The 18,025-nt window shown below is 38.8% G+C and overlaps 1 protein-coding gene across 7 annotated transcripts in view; it reads left to right on the plus strand.

Annotated features, from left to right (window-relative positions):
* The window catches only part of pias1b (protein inhibitor of activated STAT, 1b), a 142,454-nt gene that overhangs the window by 105,443 nt on the left and 18,986 nt on the right, over nt 1-18,025 (plus strand). For 6 of the 7 annotated variants that reach the window (XM_060853291.1, XM_060853294.1, XM_060853290.1 and 3 more), the window contains 3 exons: nt 1,952-2,057; nt 10,094-10,167; nt 14,195-14,355. In XM_060853291.1, the coding sequence (XP_060709274.1) occupies nt 1,952-2,057; nt 10,094-10,167; nt 14,195-14,355 (341 nt within the window). Of the gene's footprint in view, nt 1-1,951; nt 2,058-10,093; nt 10,168-14,194; nt 14,360-18,025 lie in introns of those variants that run through there. The other variant, XM_060853295.1, reaches the window with a different exon arrangement.

The raw sequence follows: 18,025 nt of genomic DNA on the forward strand, positions 1-18,025 counted from the left end.
CAACGCAGACTTATTGGGCTGAAGGGCCTGTTTACACATTGTAGGGAATCTTAATTGTTGTCCTTAGGAAGGTGATGTAATTTGAGATTTTAGAATTTGGTTTCTGCTTTTTGGTTTGGGATTAAAACAAAATAATTCCAAGATTAATAGTTTTAAGTAATGGGTAAATAAACAACACTTCAATTGCTTCATATCTCACTTTTGCATGTTTAGGATTTTTGGAAAAGTAGCATCTCCTTTTATTAATTGTGGCTAGAACATTATTTTGTTAACCACTTCAACCAATAGACCTATATTTTGTATAAGACCCCAAGGTGAAATGTGTGTTCAAGAAAGAAGTATAATTCTGTTCAAATTGGTTCCTATAATTTGGTGTAAATACTTAAGGGATCATACAGATTGCAAACCCAAAGATAATTAATTACCTGGGGCAAGGTCTGGATATCCTCTTTGTCACATCTGCTGTTCCTGCATCTAACTACAATTGAACTCGAAAAACTCTTGTGTGTATAGAGACCCCAGCCCTGGGTCAGAAGATCTATGTTCAAATCTCATATGTCCCAAAGTTGTGTCATAAAATGTTCAGTTCATAAGATATCAGAGCAGAATTAGGCCATTTGGCCCATCGAGTCTGCTCTGCCATTTGATCATGGCTGATATGCTCCTCACCCCCATTTTCTTACCTTCTCCCCATAACCCTTCAACCCGTTACCAACTAAAAATCTATCTAGCTACTCCTTAAATTTACTCACTGTTGGGGCATCCACCGCTAGGTTGATTAAAAATATTTAGAAATAAGCGGCATCTGGTCAGACTCAGCAGAACGGCTACAGAACTTAGTGGACTCAGTTCAACAGAGTTTAAAGGCTGTTGTGGCACAGTTGCAAAACATATTACTTGAAAAATAATGCGCTGTCGGAAATACTCAGCAAGTCAGGCAACATCTATGGAGAGAGGAACATTTAACATTTATTGTTTCATTAGAAACTGCTTTTGCTTGAGTTTCATCTGCAGTATTTAGCTTTTGTATTTTTCTTTGGATAGTTCAAAAGTTTTTATGAATATTTAAAAGGGGGTCCCCACACAGGAAGTTTTGGAAGGTGTTATATTTAATATCACGGGTATGCGCGTGTGTGTGTACTACATGAACTGCAGCCATTCAAGAAGCCTGCTTACCACCACTACCTCAAGGGCAATTAGAATGTGCAACAACTGCTGGTCTAGCCACATCCTGTGAAATAACTGCTGCAGATCAACAAGGTTCAACAAATATAAATCAGTAATGGACTGCATATTAATTTGAAATGGCCATGGATTTTCTATTCATTAAGTTTCATAAGTTTTAGTACAAAAGGAGGATCTAAAAATAATTATTCAATGTAGGAACTTTCTTCACAATGTGCTCTCTGAGATTTTATTTCCAACTTGTGCTCTCTTGAAGATCCTGACTGAATTTGGATTCCATGGTTTAGGATTTGTCCAGGGCAGCTGTGTCACATCCAGTTGACCATTTCTCTTGTCTGCATCTAACCAGTGCAGATAAACAACTTGAGCGGTCAGGTCACTACAATCAATCTCAACCCTCTTCACACTTGCTTGCTGTCTGGCAGGAGCTGCTAGGTAACAGCTTGGCTGAGTTTGCTTCCCCCAACAAATGAGGAGTACCACATTGGTACATATAGTGTCCCACTTGCCAGCTGAGAAGAAGTAAGAGTGAAAGCTGCAAACTCCTTTCTCTGATGTGGGAAAATTACATTTCCATCATTGGATATACATTGGGTGTATTTGCTCTGGAAAGCTGCCTGAAAGATGCATACAATTTTTAAAAAAACTAGATGCAGCCCTCAATATGATAATTTAAATTTGACAATAAGTATACAGTTTAACTGCAGTGTTTGGAGATGTGGTTGAATGTTGACATCATGATCGACCACTGCATTTTTTTTTTCAGAGTTATTCCATGGCAGTTTATCTTGTAAAACAGCTGTCATCTGCAGTATTACTTCAAAGATTGCGGGCTAAAGGAATAAGGAACCCGGACCATTCCAGAGCTCTAAGTAAGTACAAGTACAAAGTGGGTACTTTGTGTTGGCAAATTTTTCAATTCATTTGAATGATTAAAAACCCATGACAAAATTCCAACCCTTGTTTCCTTTCTGTTCATTATCAGTTGCAACCATTTCATCAAAGAATTTATTCTGAGTCTAGCTAATTGTAAGAGGATGGGCAGAAGAGAGTATAGCTTTGTGGGTGATTATCTTTCTCATGTGTCACTAAGTTTGCATTGTGAGGTTAGATAGTGAGACCATTTTGACAGTAAGAGTTGGCTACTATTGCTAAGTTTGATTCAGTTAGTATCAGTTTATCTGCACACTCTCTTTCCAATACAGTTGATTGGCAAATGATTGCTGCAGGAACCCAAGGTGGATTTTTCTTTTTTCTCTAAACTGCACTACTGAGACTAGTTATGAAAGCTCTATATTCATTTTAGCAGAATTTGGTAGCTGCCTATTTTGGCACTGATCAATTGGCCTTTCAACCATTGGCTATACTGCATTTTACCACCGCTTTTACAATATATCACTGAGCGAGATTTTTGGAGAGTATCCTCATAGAAACCACAGCTTACATTCTGCGGTGATAAATTGCTTTAATTAGCATAATTTCCAGGATTGTCAAACATATAAGTATGAGATGATCGTCAACCTGTGGGAGATGCAGTACTGCTTTTTAAATTCAATTTTTAGTTTGTCATTTTCTTGCGAGTTTTTTTGTGTGTTTATTCCTCATGTGGCATGCTTCCACGGGTGCCAGGTTTTGTGCAGTACCTGCCCAAGTGGCTGTTTATTTGTGTAGCGCCTACTTGTGACAGCAACTCTGTCCTCACCCGATGTTAAGAATTGCATTTGCTGAATGATGATGATCAGAGGTTGCCTGATTTCTCTGTCTTACCCCCGCAAGCTAAAAGGAGATCTAGATTAATTATAATAAAGGTCAGAATCTGAGACCATTTTGCCTTTACTCTACCTTAATTTAGAAGATTTACCTGGGTATTTTTACCTCTTTCTTGGTCTATGTCGTGCTAAAGCATGGAAATCATTGCTTGTGTTTCTAGAATCAGACCAAATTGAAAATGTTGAAACCATCTCAATTGACACACAGCTTCGTTTTCTGAAGTGTTTCGGTATTAGCATATGCCAGAGTGATATATGCAATTCAGCATTTAACTGTCCTTCTGACTCTACAGTGATGTCATGGTACAATCTATCTGAAGTTATTTGAGAACTGGCCAAAGTAATCACTAATTGATTGATCAGGTTAAGGAATTTCTGTTTACACTGCATTTCAGCTATAATTATAAGTAACATTCAGAGCATCATCATAGTGGGAGTGTGTTGGTGGGACAGAATAAGCATCTAATCATTGTTCAGCTGTTCAAGTTAGAAATCACTCCTGCCCAAACGCTGTGAAGGTTCCAGCACATAACCGATCAAAAGAAAATCTCCAATTAATATAGCCAAGATTTAGCAACTTAGATGCAAGTTCCATATCCTCATGATCACGAAACAGAATCTACACCAGTGTTACCTTTTGATTTAGATCCTGAACCAAGTTAAACAGACTTTCCAGCATCACAGTTAAGTTTACTTCAAATAGAAAAAAAATACAGCGCAGTACAGGCCTTTTGGCCCTCGATGTTTTTCTGCCTGACCTTTTTTACGCACGAATGGATTCACTAATATAATTGCAATCGTTTTAGTAGTTTGTGCTTGTAACAAACTCTTCAGAGCTTCTCAACTTGACTGGATGCAATCTTAACAAAAAAGGACAAAGATCTTTACTGCTGCCTCTTGCACATATTTGATTTCTACAACACCACCTTCCAAAGCATGGTTTTGACTATTCTAGATCCAAGATGTGATAGAATGATGGATACCACCCTGTGTCTCTTATAGTTAGGCCTGTCAGAAGTAGCAATTTCTGAAACCAATGAATGAGGTCCGTTCTTTACTTTTGTCATAAAAGCATAGCATTTGGGGCTAAATGGATCAAAGGATGTGAGGGAAAAGCAGAAATGGGCTATTGAGTTGGATGATCAGCCATGATCATAATGAATGGAAGACAAGCTCAAATGGCTGATTGGCCTATGCCTCCTGTTTTCTGTTATGTGTTTCTCAGGTCTGTTGTTTCCTTTCTGGCTAGTTTGAGTGCCTCTTCCTTGGATCTAATGAAATCTTTAATTTCCCTTATATGAAGCAGTTTGGTCACCTTTCCTGTTTTACTTTTTGCGCCAGACAGGAATGAACAATTGTTGCGGCTCACTCGTGTGCTTTTTGAGTGTTTTGTCATCCTTTAAAAAAATGTTCCCATCTCACACCTCATACCAGTGTAGTTACCTGTATTTAAATTTAGGACTCCAATCACAGAATGAGCATTATTTTCCAACTGTTCTGTCGTACTATGGTCACTAATCCCCATGGCTCCTTGCATAACTAGATTGCCAGTTATTCCTTTCTCGTTACACAATACCAGTTGAGGATGACCTGTTTTCTTGTTGGTTCCTCAACATATTGGTTCAGAGAACTATCTTGTATACACTCCAGGTATTACTCTTCTATAGTACTGTTGCTAATTTGAATTGCTCAATCTATATGCAGAATAATTACATGTTCTTTATTGCATGTATCTCTAATTTCCTGTTTAACACAATTCCCAGCATCACCCCTACTGTTCAGTATGCAATTCCTACCAATGCTTTTTGCATTTTGGCATTTTCGCATTCCTGGTCACCATGCAGCTCTGTAATCCTGACTATGCCATACTTATTTTCATCCTTCGGCCATCAGTCCCAGTCCTGTTCAGCTGTAACCAGCCCAGTTTACTCTGGTTCCACCTTCCACAGAACCTGTTCCTGTGCCCCAGGAATTTGAAACCCTCCCCCTTGCACTATCTCTTCAGTCATTTATTTATCTGACATACCTTGCTATTTTTGCTCTGGTTAATACATAGCACTTGTTTCAATCCTAAAATTGTTACCTTTGAGGTCCTACTTTCCAACTGACTTCCAAACTCTCTCTCTCCTGCTCTTAGGACATCAACCCTTTTTCAAAACATTTTGTCATTTGAACCAATGTTTATCATGATTATTAGCGGCTGTTTATCCTCCCCATCTAGAAGGCCTTGTAACCACTCTGAGCCATCCTTGACTGTAGCACTAGGGAGGCAACATATCATTCTGGAGTCTTGTTTACAGATGCAAAATACCTGTCTAGTGTCCTTACAATAGAATCCCCTGTAAGTATTGCATTCCTGTACTTTTTAAAACTCCTCTATGCAGCAGAGCCAACTGTGGTGCGATGAATTTGGCTGTTGCTGCTTCCCCCTAAAAGGCAATTTCCCTCAGCAGTATCCAAAGTGGTATAGTAATTTTACAAGGAAATAGCTGCAAAAGAAGTCTGCGCTGCTTACCTAGTCCACTTGCTCTGCCAGGTGGTTACCCATTGCCTTCCTGCCTATGGTGTCTGATCTTGTGTTGCGACCGCCTCTCTGTATGTACTTTTCATGATACTCTGCCTCGTGGATGCTCCACAGTGTCCCTTGCTGCTGCACTGAAGTTGGAGACAGTTTCTGCACAGAAGCTGGCCCCAGGCATTGGAAATGTTCCCGACATCCCGCATCAAGCAGGAAAAGCATACCATGGTTTTGAGCTCTCTTGACATGGCTTACTGTTCTAAATTAAACATTTTGGAAAATGTTTAATATCAGCTACCCTAGGGCCTTTATTCCCTGGTTCTCATTACAAACTATCAATCAAAATAAAAGCAAAGAGCACTTCTGCATTGAGTTCCCACTGCCTCTCAGTTAGGACGTGTTATCTCTAATTCGCTTGTGTGTAAAGCTTATTCCAAAAATCTACCATGCTGAGAGCATTACCTGGGTATCTGAAATATTCGCCCAGCAACAATGCCACTACATCGTCACCTCCCCCCTGAAGGTGCTGGATCCACAAATACCTATGATGAGCTAGTGTTTTGCTAGTAGAAGGGAAAATTTGACATTTGAACCTCAACGAGTATATGTGGGTATTCGTTTGTCAGCTGCATTGCAACTGAGCTTGTCTGTTTTCCTCTATTATCCATACACTGCCATTTACTAACCCCAATCTAAAAGCAATTAGGAATGAGAATCATAAATTTTTCCTTCTTCTGAATCTTTTCGACACAGGCCAGAGCCAATTGTAAAATACCCAAGTGAAATACCCTCACCGAATCAGAAATCTTGAGTAGCAACATTGCAAACCACTCGAGACATTGTACTACGCATGGTTCTCCTAATTCCTTTTATCCAAGGAACTAATTCATTGAAAGTGTGATAGTTAGCTTATAGCAAGGAAATTGTACCTTTTCAGCAAATTTCTGATCACTGTTTTAATGATTTTTTTTCATGTGCTCTCTCACTAAAACTCCCCTCCCCCCGACAAGAATACTGTTCTATTATCTATACATTAAGATCTTTGTGTTTGCTGCTTGTGGGCCATTCCTGACATGAGACTGGCAGAAACCTAAATGTAAACTTGCTAGCCTTAGCAAATACTCTGAAGTATACTTTAGGTTTCCAGTTTTGGTGCAAGTCGTGGAAGAGCGTCTTAATGCAATGCTAAAGCAAGTTAATGTACTCTGCCCAGAATCGAATGAAACCTGCTCATTAAAAGTAGTCAAGAAGTCTCTGTCTCCTACTGCAATTTTTAATTCTTTAATCTATTTTAGCAAATAAAAGCTGCGTTAACCCATAATTTGTCTCCCATTTGTTGCTATAAATGGTGATTTTGTTTGATATATATTTTTGGAAAATCAGCACTTTTTAGTTGCCTTTGCTTAGCTGGGAAGCTGTTGCCAAAATTGTCTCCGCACAATAAATGTGAGCGGGGGAGGGTGGTTGGTAATAGTGCTATAGCAACTAGTCGCTAGAAATCAACTCCAGCTAATGAAATGTGTTTCTTCCCTTAGGCAGGTTCAGATAAAGGGTGAACTAATGATCTGTGCTCTCCCCTTACCTGCCTCTACCCTCCAGCCCTTCCGATTCCCTCCAGAGGGAAAGATAGGAAAGCTGTACAGTGATATGTTTGACAAAGATTCATCATGCTTTTGGCAGCTAAGTCTGGAATGCCAAGCACTGATGGTGTGAAAACAATAAGACAATGGCTGCTCCTCAGTAGCAGCTCTTTTACTGAGAGCACTTTAATTTCCAATACTGTACATTTTGAAAGTGTAGTTGACTTTGTACAAGGTAAGATCTCTAAACGACTGGAAAAAGAAAAGAGTGGGTTTGGGGGAGAAACAAGAGCTTTTTGCTGTACTAAAGTAATATGTAGAAGTGAAGCAAAATGCTTGGTTAGCAAGAGAATGCCTGTCACTTAAGTTCCTTGTAGCCAGAAGCTTCCCATTCCCCCTCAGCCCCACAGAGCTTATCCTGTGTAGCTAGATCAAATCTAGTGGTTTTGTGCTGTCTTGACCTCAACACTGTGAAAAATCTACCCTAGTTTCTGACGTTAAGGTAAGAATTAAGACCGAGGAGCAGAAGTAGGCCATTCAGCCCATTGAGTCTGGTCCCATTCAATCAGATTTTGGCTGATCTGATAACCCACAACCCTACTTCCCAGCATTTTTCCTCATGGTCCTTAAATCCCTTATTGATTTTAAAAACCTGTTTATTTAGTCTTGAATATACTTAACAACCCAGCCTCACCAGCACTTTTTTGGTGAAGAATTTTACAGATATGTTACCCTCTAAGAGAAGAAATTTCTCCTCACCTCTGTCTTAAATGGGTGACCCTATTTTCGGAGATTATGCCCTCTGATCCTAAACTGTTGTACAAGGGAAATAATTTCTCTGCATCTACCCTGTCAAGTTCCCATGACCCTTTTACTGTTTTTATAAAGCTATCTCTCATTCTTGTGGTCTCCAATGAATACAGACCAAATGTACTAACCCTCTTCTGATAAGATAGTTCCTTCGTACCCAGTATCAGCCTAGTCAGCATTTTCTGAACTGCCCCCAATGCTAGTATACGTTTCCATAGATAAGAGGCCTTAAGCTGTTCATGGTATTCTAGCTGTGGTCTGACCAGTTGCTTGCATAGATTTAACAAAATCTCTTTAGTTTTAAATTGTGTTCCCTTTGAAATTAAGACTAACGTTCATTCCATTCCTTCTCCCAAACCAGCTGAATGTCTTAGTTAACTTTTTGTGATCCATGCGCAAGGACTCCCAAATTCTTTTCTGCTGTAGCTTTCTGCAGTTTTTCTCTATGTAATAATATTCAGCTCCTGTACTCTTCTCAACTGTTATGGCTTTTGATCTCATTTTATTTCTATCATGTTTTCTCACATTCCATCTGCCATGTTTTAGCGTCATAGAGTCAGAGATGTACAGCACGGAAACAGACTGTTCAGTCCAACTCGTCCATGCCGACCAGATATCCCAACCCAATCTAGCTCCACCTGCCAGCACCTGGCCCATGTCCCTCCAAACCCCTCCTATTCATATACCCAGACCACTCGCTTAACTTATCTATATCCCTCTGAAGGTTCCTGTTTTATCCTCACCACTTACCTGCCCACTTGATTTTGTCATCTGAAAACTTGGCAACAGTGTGAGCATAATGATGAAAATTAGACTGTAGTGAAACAAACCAGCAGTCACTGTATCTGTCAACAAGCAAACCTCATTTGCAATAGTAGGATGCATAGTTTTGATCTTGTTCCCTTCTATTCAGATAAACCTTCCCTTTAAACTAATAGACACTACAGCGAAAGATTAAACTGTATGGATCAGAAAGGTTCAGTTTGATTCCTGATCTCTGCTATAAGTGTTGTTATATGGGATGCCACAATTTTGCAGGGGAAGGAAAGGAAAATGAGCTAGTAGCCATACTTTTGTTTTACTCATTTTCAACATGTGGACGATTCCTCAAAGGCCAGCATTTATTGCCCATAACCCGACTAAGTGTAAGAATGTTGGGTTTCCTTCCCAGCAGATATTGGAGAACCAGATGGGTTTTATAACCACCTATTTCATCTTGGCTTCTATCCTGGATTTTTTTATTTATTTAACTGAATTTAAACTCCCCCAGCAGCTTCAGAGGGATATGAACTTGCACTTCACAGCATAACTATTATGTTGCTGTTCCCCATTACAGTTGGTCAGTAACTCATGCAAGAAAGTGTATGTGTGGACACTTGATGAGCGCAATATGGAATTCAGAGTGTATATTCCCTACACAAAAATGGCAAATATAATTTATCTATGTGCGTACGTTAGCATTAAACGTTAAACTAGTTGTAAGATTCAGGAAATCACAGCAATAATTATAATCTGTTTCTGAATTCTTTTGTTAGGAGAGCCCCTGGTTCCAATGCAAAGGCTAACTGTCAGACAGTTGTCGTGCTGTCCCAAGCACACAATGCTAGAGAAACTCTGGCAGCATCTGTGGGGAATGAAACAGTTCATGTTTGAGTCTGATATGGCTGTTGTGAACTGTTCTGAAGAAGACTAATTCTGGACACAAAATATTAACTTTGTTTCTCTTTCCAATATGGCGCTAGACATGCTGAGTTTCTCCAGCATTCTTAGCGCATGTTTCAGATTTCCAGGACTGCAGTATTTTATTATATATAAATAGTATATAAATAACATCTTTATTCAAATGTTGTACTGTACCAGCATAGAGACCAGGCTATATAGCAGTCAACAGCAGTGCGAATTGCCAAGACATTTGCAGGCCATTTGGAATGTCTTTCTGGATCTTAGTTTAAAACTTATTGGAATAAATTGCTGCTATTTGGTTACTTGTTTCCAGCTTGAAATAAATTTTGCCACATTCGGTAAGGTGGGACACTCTCACCTGTTGCAATTGTGGACTGCAATGCTGTGCCTGGTAGTGATGGTGTCCACAAAAATAGCCAATAGAATTTGGATGTGTTGTTTTTGTGTTGCAAAACTTATTGGAAGTCACTATCTAACCTTACACGTGAAGAATAACATTTGTGGGAGGTGTTAAATTAATATTAAATGCGCTTTTTTTCTGTCCTCAGTCAAAGAGAAATTAACAGCAGATCCAGACAGTGAAATTGCCACGACAAGTTTGAGAGTGTCTCTGTTGTGTCCTGTGAGTACAACCTGATTTGAATTATTGATGTTTAAATTGTCTTGTCTTCCTCTTGCACAGAGTTGCAGTTTTTTACTGTTTGGAGATGGAAGCATTTTTAAACAATTTGATTTATTCATAGCTGATTTCATAACTGCTATGAATTGGTTTTGATAAATTCTCACTGTTTATAATAATTCGTATTTTGAGTTTGACAGTTTTGCAAAGCTGTTTCAGTTAGTTTTCTGATGTAGAAGTACAGATCTATTTCACAAATTTACATTTATTTTTGTACCCAAATGTATGTAAATAAGAAATGCAGAAAATACTGGTTCCTGTTTGGTGGTGACATTGTTCAACTGTTAATTTCTTAGTTGAAATTAGAAATACTGTATGGGCCCATTATGTAAACATTTTCTCAGATGATTACTTCTGAAAATAATGTATCTTGGTGACAAAGTATCTGTGGCAGCTAACATTGATAGAATTAATTTTCTTGTTTTGATCTTCCTGTTTGCCCCTTTCCTCAAACTATTTTGCCTCTCTTCCTTGGCATGAGTCCACCAGAAAATACAACAAAAAGGTTTAGAATGTATCTTCATCAGCAATTCTGAAGCATAGAGCATAACAGCACAGAACAGGCCCTTTGGCCCTCTGTTGCGCCGACCTGTGAAACCAATCTGAAGTCCATCTAACCAACACTATTCCATTCTAGTCCATATGCCTATCCGATGACCATTTAAATGCCCTCAAAGTTGGCAAACCCACTACTGTTGCAGGCAGTGCATTCCACACCCCTACTACTGAGTTTAAAAAAAAAACTACCTCTGACATCTTTCCTATATCTATCTCCCCTCAGTTTAAAGCTGTGTTCCCTTGGCTGTCACTGTCCACCCAATCTAACCCTCTGACTATCCTATGTGTCTCAAGTCACCTGTCAACCACCTTCTCTCTAATGCAAGCTGCCTCAAGTCCCTTAGCCTTTCCTCATAAGACCTTCCCTCCATGCCAGGTACCTTCCAAGTAAATCCCCTCTGAACCCTTTACAAAGCTTCCACATCCTTCCTATAATGCAGTGACTAGAACTACACAATACTCCAAAGGTGACTACATCAGAGTTTTATACAGCTGCAGCATGACCTCATGGTTCTGAAACTCAGTCCTTTTGCCAGTAAAAGTTAACACACTGTGTGCCTTCTGAACAACCCTATCAACCTGGGTGGAAACTTCCAAGGGTCTACGTACCTGGACACCAAGATCTCTCTGCTCACTACACTATCAAGAATTCTGTGCCAAGTTTTCCCAGGAATAAAAAAAGATATAAATTGTTCACAACTGAAATTAGTCTCTCCTCTCCACAGCATCCTTATGTCAGTTTTTTTCCCTCCTTTCCAAAGGAGCTGACTTCCTGTGCAGGACCGCTCCATGAGTGCAAGAACCGAAGTAGTTGTTCTTCACATGAATCTAAGTAGTTGTGTTCTCTTACATAATTTGATTTCATGGGAACATCACACAGCTAATGACTGTACTTACCCTCAGCATCTGCACACTCTCACTTTCTGACATGTGTCACTGCACAGCTCTTATCATTGCTTTAGTCCGGAGGCAGTAAGGCTAGTTGTTATCTGCGAAGTATTAACATTGTACAGACTCTGACACCTGCTGTTCTGTATAATTTGGCATTACTGTTACAATGAATGGTGCCTTTATTCATTAGAAAGCTCAAAGTAAATAAAATTCAGGTTTGCCAATGATAGGTGGGTGAGATACTAAACAAATATTTTATGTCAGTATTTACTGTGGCAAAGGACATGGAAGGTAGGGAATTTGGGGAAATAAATAGTGATGTCGTGAGAAGAGTTTGTATTACAGAAGAGAGGTGCTGAAGGTCTTAAAATGCATAAAGGTTGATAAATCCCCAGGATCTGACCTGGTGTTTCCCAGAACTTCGTGGGAAACTAGGAAGAGATTGCTGGACCCCTTGCTGAGTCTTTGTGTCATTGACAGCCACAGGTGAGGTGCCGTAAGATTAAAGGTTGGCTAATGTTACGCCAATATTTGAGAGAGGCTGTCGAGAAAAGCCAGGGAACTTTAGACCAATGAGCATTATGTCACTGGTGGTTAACTTGTTAGAGGTGATTCTGTGGGACAGGATTTACATGCATTTGGAAAGGCAGGAACTGACTAGGGATAGTCAACATGGCTTTGGGAGTGAAAAATCTCACTAACTTGATTGAGTTTTTGAAAGAGGCAACAAAGAATATTGATAAAGGCAGCATGGTCGAAGTTGGCCGTACAGACTTGGACAAAAGTTCAACAATGTTCCGCTTGGTAGATTGGATAGTAAGGTTAGATCGCATGAGACCCAGAGGCGCTAGCCAATTTAGCACAAAATTGGCTTGAGCGTGGTGGTAGAGAGTTGCTTTTCGGACTGGAGGTCTGTGACCAACAGTATACCACAAGGATCAGTGCTGGGTCCACTGTTTTTTGTCATTTATATAAATGATTTCCGTGAGAATATAGGAGGTATGGTTAGTAAGTTCGCAGATGACACCAGAATTAAGTGGTGTAGTGGACAGTGAAGAAGATTATCTCCGAGATGATCAGATGGGCCAGTGGGCCGAGGAGTGACAGATGGAGTTGAATTCAGATAAATTCTGAATTCAATTTGTTATGTTTTGGAAGGCAAACCAGGGCAGAATTAGGGAGTGTTACCCAACAAAGAGACCAAGTGGCTGCATAATTTCTTAAAATTGGAGTTGCAGGTAGATTGGATGATGAAGAAAGCGTTTGACATGCTTGCCTTCATTGGCCAGAAGATTGATTGCACGAGTTGGGGACTCATGTTGCGGCTGTACTGACATTGGTGATGCCACTTTTGGCATAATGCTTATAATTCTGGTTACCCTTCCTTAGGAACGATGATAAACTTTAGCGGTGCAGAAAGATTTATAAGGAGAAACTGATTAGGTTAGATTTTTTTACCTGGCGTGTTGGAAGCTTAGGTGTGATATTATAGAGGTTTACAAAATCATGAGGGGCATGCATAGGGTGAATAGCCAAGATTTCTTTCCTAGGATATTGGAGTCCAAAACTGGAGGGCATAAGTTTAAGGTGAGCTGGGAAAGTTTTGAAAAGGACCTGAGAGGTAACGTTTTTGTGTAGGGATGGTGCGTGTTTGGAATACGCTGCCGGAGAAGTTGGTACAATTGCAACATTTGAAAGGCATCTGGATGGGTATATGAATAGGAAGGGTTTAAAGGAATGTGGGCCAACTGCTGGCAAATGAGACTAGGTCTGAATAGTGCAGGTGAGTTGGACCAAACGGTCTGTTTCCATGCTGTATAATACTATAACTAGGACTTTCCTAGAAAATGAATATAAGTAATAAATGGCTGTCTTTTGCCCCCAGTTGTGTTCTTTGTACTTATTCATTTCAATATTGTTTCATAGTGAACAACTAATACTTGTTCCAAGTAAGTAGTAACTATTCATTGGACCGGTTAATGTTAATGCAGAGCCTAATCATTTGCATTAGTCTCTCTCTGATTTATTCACCTATTGGCATGGGTTAGCTTTTGCTTTCAGGCATTATCAGTTGACTCCCTCCCTCACTGTGTATTTCCAATTCGGCAGCTGTCATAGAAACCATAGGTTTGTGTTTACAACCTGATTCTAACCATACGCAAAAAGAAAATGTATGTACTGCAGATGAGTCAACATGCAAGAGACAGATTTAATTTTGGGTGGGGCTTTCCTTCGGGTTATTGTACATTGGCATTGGGAATTTAATAATAATGTGCCACTTTTATCTTTGAAAAAAGTAATGCCTTCTCTTGTGTTTTTTTAACAACTTAAAAAGATTTATAATCATCAGGCCAGCTGTTACTTGTTCGCTTATTCTAAAACACAAATAAAATAGTATCTGGGTCCATTTCACACCTTGTTATGATAGTGAAGATGCAGTTCAGCATTTGTTTAAAGTAAAAGATGAGTGTATTTGTATTCAAAATAATATGACGACAATCTCATGTTTCTTTTTTTCTAGCTGGGCAAAATGAGGTTGACAATCCCATGTCGTGCAGTAACCTGCTCACATTTGCAGTGCTTTGATGCAACTCTTTACATTCAGATGAATGAGAAAAAGCCTACGTGGGTTTGTCCAGTCTGTGATAAGAAAGGTCCTTATGAGCATCTAATTATTGATGGGTAAGCAAATATTGGAATTTCAGTCAAGGGAAAAATACTGTTCTTTCCATCTCATTATTTGTCGATATGGTTTAAAAGATATTTTTGATTGTAAAGTATAAGTCTTGAGTTTTTATTTTTAGCAGACCCTCAAATATAAAATGGTTTATCCTGAATATCCAAATTGCTACCTTTGGAAGATGCAATAATTTGTCAACTGCAGTAAAATTCAGTTTGCATTTTAAAATAAAATGGTTAAATTTATTGAGAGTTTCAAAGTGATTACATTACAAACTAACATGAGTTGTTCAGATGTCCCCACCATTTACGCAGCAGATTTGAGCATCGTTATACATTTGAAGATTTGTTTTTCTAGCAACAGTCATTACCTTGTATGCAATGCTTAATGTCACAAATAATGTCTTGCATTGTGACTAGCAAGTTTATTTCTCCTCAAATGTTCAACTTGTTCTGTAACCTTCCCAGGTACTGTGTCTATTTTATCAAATGATCTTAAAATGGAAACTTTTGTCTAGCAAGAAGCTTGTCTTTATTATCGAAATTTGAACCCTTCTGTTCACCATGTGGTTTACAATATGGATGAAGTGCTGCCCGTTATCCTGCAGAGTGATTAGATAGCATGCATAAAGCTGAGATAGAAACTATAAGCTCCCAGGTGATCTTCACCAGTACAGTAGCTAGACAGTACAAGTGATCTCTGTTTCTGTGTTAGCAAAGGGGAAGAATCAGCCAGAATTGCTACTCCAAGCTTGAAAATAGTGATACACTGGTAGTTAACACTTGCTGACATTGGTTGAAAATATTCTGAATGACCACAGGGCCACCATTGTTTCCTGTAATTGTTGCGTGCAGTCTTCTATAAATGATGGCCATTGATGGAGATAGGAGGCCTGTCATCACACATGCAAAAGTGGTTTCTCACGGAAAGAAAGGGAGCAAATTAACAAATAAGCTGATGGTTAAAAATAACCTGTTGATAAAAAAATAGTGCTGGAGGGAGGAAGCTTGGAGGGGAAAGGAACAATTTTATTAGAAGTTGAAATCCTAAGCAGTCTGCCATCTTGCAAGTGATGTTTGTGTCTGTTTTTCATTCTAATTTGTATTTTTTAGAAAATTCTCTCTGTTTTCTCATTGTTTTTATTTGAAACTTTTTGCACTGATTTTCCTCTTGCTAGCCTCATCTCTCTATCTCTTCTCCTCTCTCCCCCCCCCCCCCTCACCACCAAGTAGCCCCTCAACCAAGTCTGCTTACCTGTTTCTAAATTCTTTCAGGCTCCGTCTCCTCTGGTTTAAAATTCTGGTTACAAGTTGATTTGTCAAGTCAGGAATTCAGGAATTATTTTACAAAACACTTGCCCATTGCATTCCTTGAAGTGAGAAAATGATTTTTATGTTGCCTTTTGATAAGGAGCAGTTTCGCTCAAGCTCAGTTGTGGAATTTATTTTAATCAACAGCATGTCAGTGCTCTGCTTTATCCAGTCACTCGGCTGTGGTGAAAATAACGAAAGGCACCTGCTAGTGAGTGGTACACGAGATGTAAGATCACATTTTTCTGTGAGCTTTTTTTAAGAAAAAATTTTTTACATGTACACGTATCCTCAGCATTGTAAAAATGGACTTGGTCAGATTTCAGAGATTTGGTGTCTGCAATGAAATCTGTGCCGTAGTATAAGTTCCTTCAAGAAAGCTAAAAATTGAAAAAAAGATGAAACTACTTATTTTTAGGACTGAGTACCTGTGGAGTATGCAGGCCAAAAATCTAACTGAATTAACAATTCACATTAAAAATAACAATTAGTGATGTGCCAAGTTAATTGATCAGAAAATCACTTGTTTAAACTAAATCATTGTTTTCTTATATCCTGCCAAATCTCATACAAAAGCTAATAAAAAGTCGGCACAGTTATCCAGTTTGACAAAAAGCTATTTCTGACAACGTAGTATAAAGGCCAAGGCCTTTGTGCTACTGGGAGATAGCACAGAAATGGGGATTTGTACAGAAGGTGATTTCTCATGTTCTAGTAAAGTTATAGCAAAACAAGAGCATATTTTACTGATGATGTGAGGGGTGTTGTTGGTGAGAAAGGTCATGGGCGGAGCTTCTCTAGTCAGATATTCCTCTTCCACATGTCTTTCTAATGTTGTAATGAGTTTTGATGGTTCCAGGACCAAATATGCAGTGAAGGGTATTTCAGAAAACAAAACTGGATCAGAAAGAGAGTGATGAAAGAGACTGGAAGACTTGGGACTGAGTATATTCTGGTGAAAATAAACCATTTTCAAAAAAATTACTTACTAATCATTGTTACAAACCTATAACTAAACATTGAATTTCCAGTTTACTCACATGGTCTACATTAATGAAATTAGTTGCCTGAAGCAAAAACTACTTTAGATTCTGGAAAAAATCAGTAAAATTTTAGTCCATTGTTTTTCTAGTGGTTGTAAATTTTGGATGACCTCTGCTTTCAAATTGTCATAATTGTTTGCACAGCAACAAAACTAAATCTGAATTATTAAACTTGCATCCATAGGTTGGTTATAGTTCTAATACCATTCAGCTCTACAGTTTTGCAGTTTCTCAATTTATATTTAAAAGCATTGCCTATTACGGATTGTCTTAAAGATGGTTTTCTTAAGATGGATATGGGTTTGACTGACCATATGGTGGGTTCCTGTACTATACGCACTCTTATTTTTTTGGTTAAAAAACGCCATATGGATCTTGGCTTTTAGCTTCTTGAGACTTTCCTTGAGTGTACACAAGTGGACTTCCAGGGTGTAATTTCTGCCTGGATTTTGATTTTGATCCATTAGTGTGATTGAACAAAAGGGTGAATTTTTTTTTTGCTTGTGTTTTATATAATTTGGTGACATCTTCATTTAATACAATTTGGTATAATTTCCAATAGCTTCCAAATTTTGACCTTGGCAAATATCCTTGGTGCCAGAAAATAGTTGACCATGACTAAGATTGGTAGCTTTGCCAGTTTGGAGTCCATTCCTTGTGCAGAGCTGAAATAGGATCAGAGCTGAACTTTGTCTGGCTGCCTCCAAAAAAACTGACAGTCTAATTAACTTTGAATTTGTACTGGTCACATGGAAGACTATTTTCTAACTTGTGGAGCCAGTCTGTTAAGGAAGTACCATATTACAAAATTGAGCTGCGTCTGTATCAGGGCTAAACTTTTAAAATTTTACAAAGGATTCTAAATTTTTGACAAATAAATGGTAATAGATTAAATTTCATAAACTGTACAATCAGCTATTTCATCTGAAAGAAAGCAGTTATAATTCTCACCTGAATTCTTATCAATCTGCATTCCAGAAGGATGGAACAACTTGTGTAACAAACTAAAAGTGTTGTGCAAAGCAGGCAGGTTTTAGAAACACTGGAATGTGAGTGAGCCATTCTGCCTCTTAGCCTTTGGCATTCAGTTAGATGGCTGCTGGATGGCTTGATCAAAAGTTTTCAAAATTACAATTGTTATGTCTCAGAAGGTGGTCATTCAATCCCTCATGTCTGTATTGCCCCCTCCACCCCTGCCCCCACTGAATGTTATGGCCTGCCTTTTCCCTATCCAATTCAATGTTGTTTCTATTCAAATATTCACATTACCTTTGCTGTGCTCGCAAATCACTTTAAATTTGTATCCTGCAATTCTCAAT

The sequence above is a fragment of the Hemiscyllium ocellatum genome, chromosome 39 (genome assembly GCF_020745735.1).
Source record: "Hemiscyllium ocellatum isolate sHemOce1 chromosome 39, sHemOce1.pat.X.cur, whole genome shotgun sequence".
NCBI classification, from domain to species: Eukaryota; Metazoa; Chordata; class Chondrichthyes; order Orectolobiformes; family Hemiscylliidae; genus Hemiscyllium; species Hemiscyllium ocellatum.